The following is a 4,552-nucleotide window of genomic DNA, read 5'->3' on the forward strand; positions in this document are numbered from 1 at the left end:
CGGGAATGTGTGCTCATCTGCTCCTTCATGGGCCAGGTGCTGTCTTCAGTCAGCGGTTGGAGGGCGTAGCAGCTGCCCTTGGACCCGGGCTATCGTGTTAGGCTTTATCAGGAAGGATTTAAAAGCAGAGGTTCTACTGTGAGCAGAGCTGAATTTAGATTTAAAGAAAATTTAGGTGCAAAATAAATTGGAGAGCCTGAGGCTTTTGTATTTCCTTTGGAAACATTAACAGGCATTTGGAAGATGATGAGGATTTTTGACAGTGTCATTTGTGATGGAAATACAAAAAATACTAGAAAAGGTCAGGCTGGGTTCCTGACACTTTGGCTCCTTTGGATTGCAAATCTATTGGCTTTTGTATGGGCGTTAAAAGTAAATGGAGCAATGGTTGTGCAACTCTGTTAATATTGTAGAAACCATTAGGCTGTGTATGTAAATAAGTGAATTATATGGCATGTGAATTAGATCTCAACATGGCTCTATTTTTAAAAGATTTTATTGGGGAATTGGGGAAGGGAACAGTGTTGGGAATTAGGGAAGGGGAACATTGTGTTTTCCCAGGACCCATCAGCTCCAAGTCAATTTGTTGTCCCTCAATCTTAGTTGTGGAGGGGACAAGCTCAGCTCCGAGTCCAGTTACCGCTTTCAATCTAGTTGTGGTGCGTGTAGCCCACCATCCCATGCGGGAGTCGAACCGTAAACCTTGTTGTTAGGAGCACGTGCTCTCACCAGCTGAGCCATCCTGTCACCTGTTGGCAGCTCAGTGGCAGCTCAGCTTGGGCGCAGCTCACTGGTCCATGTGGGAATCAAACTGGCAGCCTGACTGATCAGAGCTCGCACTCTAACCAACTGAGCCATCCAACCAGCCGTCAACATAGCTCTTTTAAAAAAGAGAAATGAAGCAGCAAAGATAATATAGGTGCAATCTCAGAAATTCTAAGGAAAAATTCTCCACCCTGTGGATGACTAAGTGGCTTAATTGTCAGGACAAAAAAATGGACCTGTCTGAGTGTCAACTCTCCATAGTTACAGTAGTTAAGAATATTTTAGTAAAAGTGATGTAAACAAGCAGGGTTTCTTTTTCTCTTATACTTCATATGAAAGTTTTCTACACTGATAGTGAAATGGCATTTAAACAGTAGAGTAAGCCCCCAGATTCATTTTGGGTTTGTCTCAAAAATATTTTGTCTCCAAGTATCTTTTCCAAATGGTTTGGATTCAAATGCTCAGTGCACTTTGCCAGAACCTTCCCTCAGGGGAAAAATGCAGTCTAGCCATATTTTTTTAATTCATTTATGCTTGTGTCATTAAAATACTATTTTGTAGCTGTGTGAGATTCAGATGCATTCTGGTCCCTTTCAAGGGCATTTTCAAAGGCTATTTTAAAACTGTGACCTGAGGCGATGTCACAGCTTATGTCAGCTTGTTTTCTGGAGCTATGCACAGACTTTATGACTGAACTTGGGGGAAGCGGCATTACTCCTTTTCTGTTCATGTTCGAGTCATCCTGGCCCTTACAGAGGACATAGCACATGTCCAGACTCAACAATGACCTTTTGTACTGTGAGCTTTCAGGGAGAAAGGACGAGTCACCCCATGGCCTTGAAATTCTGATTTCCAGGGGTTTATGTCACCAAGTTTTATTCACAGACATGTGATCACATCTTACCGGCCTGGGTCCCAGCTCCCTGATCTAGAGGGTAGACTCTAAGCAGAGAAAATAGAAGTTGCAGTCGAGAAGCCCTGCCAGGGCCAGGGGCCAAGTAATCTGTGTGTCCTAAGTGGTGCAGAATTGCTACCAGGATTATGTGTCCCCTGCCAGAGCATCCACAGGATGTGCTGGGTGTTGATTTGATTCTCTTGGAGGCTGATGGTCCCAGTTAGTATAATTTTATGCTTAGCGCTACGGCGGTCCAGGTTGCTTTTTGCCCTCCATGGGTCCCCTGTGGTTAGCAGCCCACACAGGCGCTTCCCTCCCAGGGCCGGCTTCCAGGTGGGCACGAGAGGCAAGAGCAGTGGCCCGCCACCACGGTGCTCCCAGAAAACCACCTGGAGTTGTTCAGCGTCACTTAGCTCTGCCTCGCTCACCACCGAGGGTTACACCAATACTTTACTAGGGGGGCAGAAAGCTAAAAAAGAGCAAAAAAACCACTCAAATTCATAGCATTTAACTTGGGGCTACAAAACGTACATGAAAACATAACCCAACAAAATAAAGATCGATGTGTTAACAGAGAAATGGAACCCTGGGGGGCCAGGGGTCCCTCTCAAGCTCTAGTGCACAACCCAACCGCTGGGGGTGCTGGGTAAGCATGCGTCCCAGGATTCACCCCTGGGGATCTGGACATGGAAGGTCTGAGGTGGGTGCGCAGCATGGGTTCTGACAGCACCTGGGGTCTCTGATCTAGACGGGGTCCAAGGGCCATGTAGGGAGAGGTACTCTGAAAGACAAGTGCGACATCAGAGGGGGTGAGGCTAATCAGGGAAGGGTCCTGCAGGTGAGGTTCTGGCTTGTTCCCTTTGTGCAGGTGAGGGTTGTGGCACTTTATGAAGGAGGCAACGGTTAAAAGTGCAGGGAGAAAGGCTCTCCAAGTGGGAAAAGGCAAAGAAGCAGGATTACATGCAATTATCATGAAACGCATGTATCTAGGCCTTCTATCCCTCCAACTAAATGATTGAATAAAGAAGACATTTTCCAGGTACAGCCATTATACCGAATTTATGCTAATCTCTCTCTCTCTCCTTCATTCCATGCTACAGCTGTGGCAAAGAAAAGGTGAGCCACTGGCCTATGTTACCCTGTGTTCTGTCACTTCCTTGTCGAGCACAAACACCTTTTTGGGTCTTTTTTTTTTACAAAGCCCATGCTCTTGACACCGGCTCAGGCCCTGGTTTTTCTTTTGCTTCCTAGTACTAAGGCCCACGGGTGTGCACATGCACGCACGTGCACACACACGGATACACTATGTATATACGCCTGCTCTGTGAGCTTTCTCTTAGTTTCGTTTGTTAAAGCGCTTTTCCATGAACCAGCTGCTAGGAGAGTGGCGTGGTCCAGTGTTCCGTGCAGCAGGAAACTCTTGATTGGTTCCTTTGTTGCAAAAGGAAGACCCGGAGTCTTGTTTCGCTCAAGATTTCATTATAAGCTTCAAAGGGCATGCCATGATCCAAACGGTCTCTGTTTCATTTTAGTTTTCAGGATGAAAATTTGGTTTTTGAGGACTTTGCTCGCCAAAATCTGAAAGACTCGGGAGACCCCGAGGAGGAGAAGAAAGAGCAGGAGGCCCCTGCGGATGAGTGAAGCGGCCGGCTGAGGACTCCAGGAAACAGGGTTGTAGTTAGCGGCCCGATGAGCAGCGCTCCATTGTTAGCCCGTAGTTATGCTCAACACCAAAGTGTGAGTCTTTTCACAGAAATAAAGTTTGTCTGTTGTGCCTGGTGGGGAGTCAGGCTGACTTGCTGGGGAGGCTGAGTGACACCACGACGCGGAAGCTGTAACCTTTAGGGTTTCTGAGTCTCGGGGAGGGGAGGGCGGCATCTAGAAAGGAGGCCAGCCCCATGGAGCAGCACTGGCCCTTCAAAGTCAGAAGGCGTCCGAAATCTATGTGCTCACCCTTGGGCCCTAGTGCACTCTGGGCTTTCTCCAGGGACCCCATGGAAGGGGTCCCTGGAAACATATGAGGGTGCAGCGTTTCTAATGGCCTGACCAATCCTAGCTCCAGGGCCCCAAAAGAGCCTCCTGAGATCAACTAGGCAGAGGACAAATGTGAGCCAAACACACCTCATCACTGATTCAACTTTGGGGGCCCCAACCCCTGTTTGAACTTCAGGTTGGTGGTTAAGTTTCCATTAAATGCAAGCAACAAAAACAGATCTGGCGAGTTTAAGGGGGAGGAAAGGAATGCGTTGGAAGGAACTTGGAGGGGCTCAGAGAGCTGAATTGAAGAACCTGAGCTGCCGTGCCTGGGGTGGACGGACCCCGCCCTGGAGCTCAGGGTCCCGCCCTCTGGGGCGACCATTCGCCCATTGCTCCTAGCCTCTGCGTCTCTGGTTCCAGTGTGCCGCTGCTGGGTGGGAGAGTCTGACTGACCCAGCTTTGTCAGGGGAGTAGTACCCAGTGGCCAGCGTAGCAGCGCCCAGCCCTAGGAGTCGGTGGTTTCAGAAGAGGAAGTTCCTTGTGAGCCAGACCGACTTCTTGATGAGTGTCTTGATGGAGGTTAGGCTTAGGAGGGCGGGGGAGAGAGTGCTCTGTGTCAGGGAGGAAGGCGAGCTGAGCTGTGGCCAGGGCCTGGTCCTTGGTGGAGTCCCCTTCCTGGCCCCATGGTACCCACCAGATAGACTGAGCGGCTCTCTTGGTGGCCACAGAAGGGCTTGGGAGATGTGTAGTCTCTGGTCCATGCTTCAAGGAGCAGGATACAAGGGGTTTGGAGAGTTCTGCACAGTTCAACCCACTCATAGGAGGTTGGAGGGTGAATGGCGGGGAGGAGAGGGGATTGTGTGTGGGGTGGACAGTTGGGGTCAGGCCTCCAGCACCAGGACCAGTGGCAGAAAG

At 49.4% G+C, this 4,552-nt stretch overlaps 1 protein-coding gene across 1 annotated transcript in view; it reads left to right on the plus strand.

The window, feature by feature from the left end:
* The window catches only part of SAG (S-antigen visual arrestin), a 30,351-nt gene extending 26,912 nt beyond the window's left edge, over positions 1-3,439 (plus strand). The window contains exons 16-17 of the mRNA XM_019629202.1: positions 2,761-2,776; positions 3,193-3,439. Of these exons, the coding sequence (XP_019484747.1) occupies positions 2,761-2,776; positions 3,193-3,301 (125 nt within the window). The 3' untranslated portion in view covers positions 3,302-3,439. The remainder of the gene's footprint in view (positions 1-2,760; positions 2,777-3,192) is intronic.
* The last annotated feature ends 1,113 nt before the right edge of the window (positions 3,440-4,552 follow it).

This window comes from Hipposideros armiger, unplaced genomic scaffold (assembly GCF_001890085.2).
Source record: "Hipposideros armiger isolate ML-2016 unplaced genomic scaffold, ASM189008v1 scaffold_17, whole genome shotgun sequence".
Classification (NCBI taxonomy): Eukaryota; Metazoa; Chordata; class Mammalia; order Chiroptera; family Hipposideridae; genus Hipposideros; species Hipposideros armiger.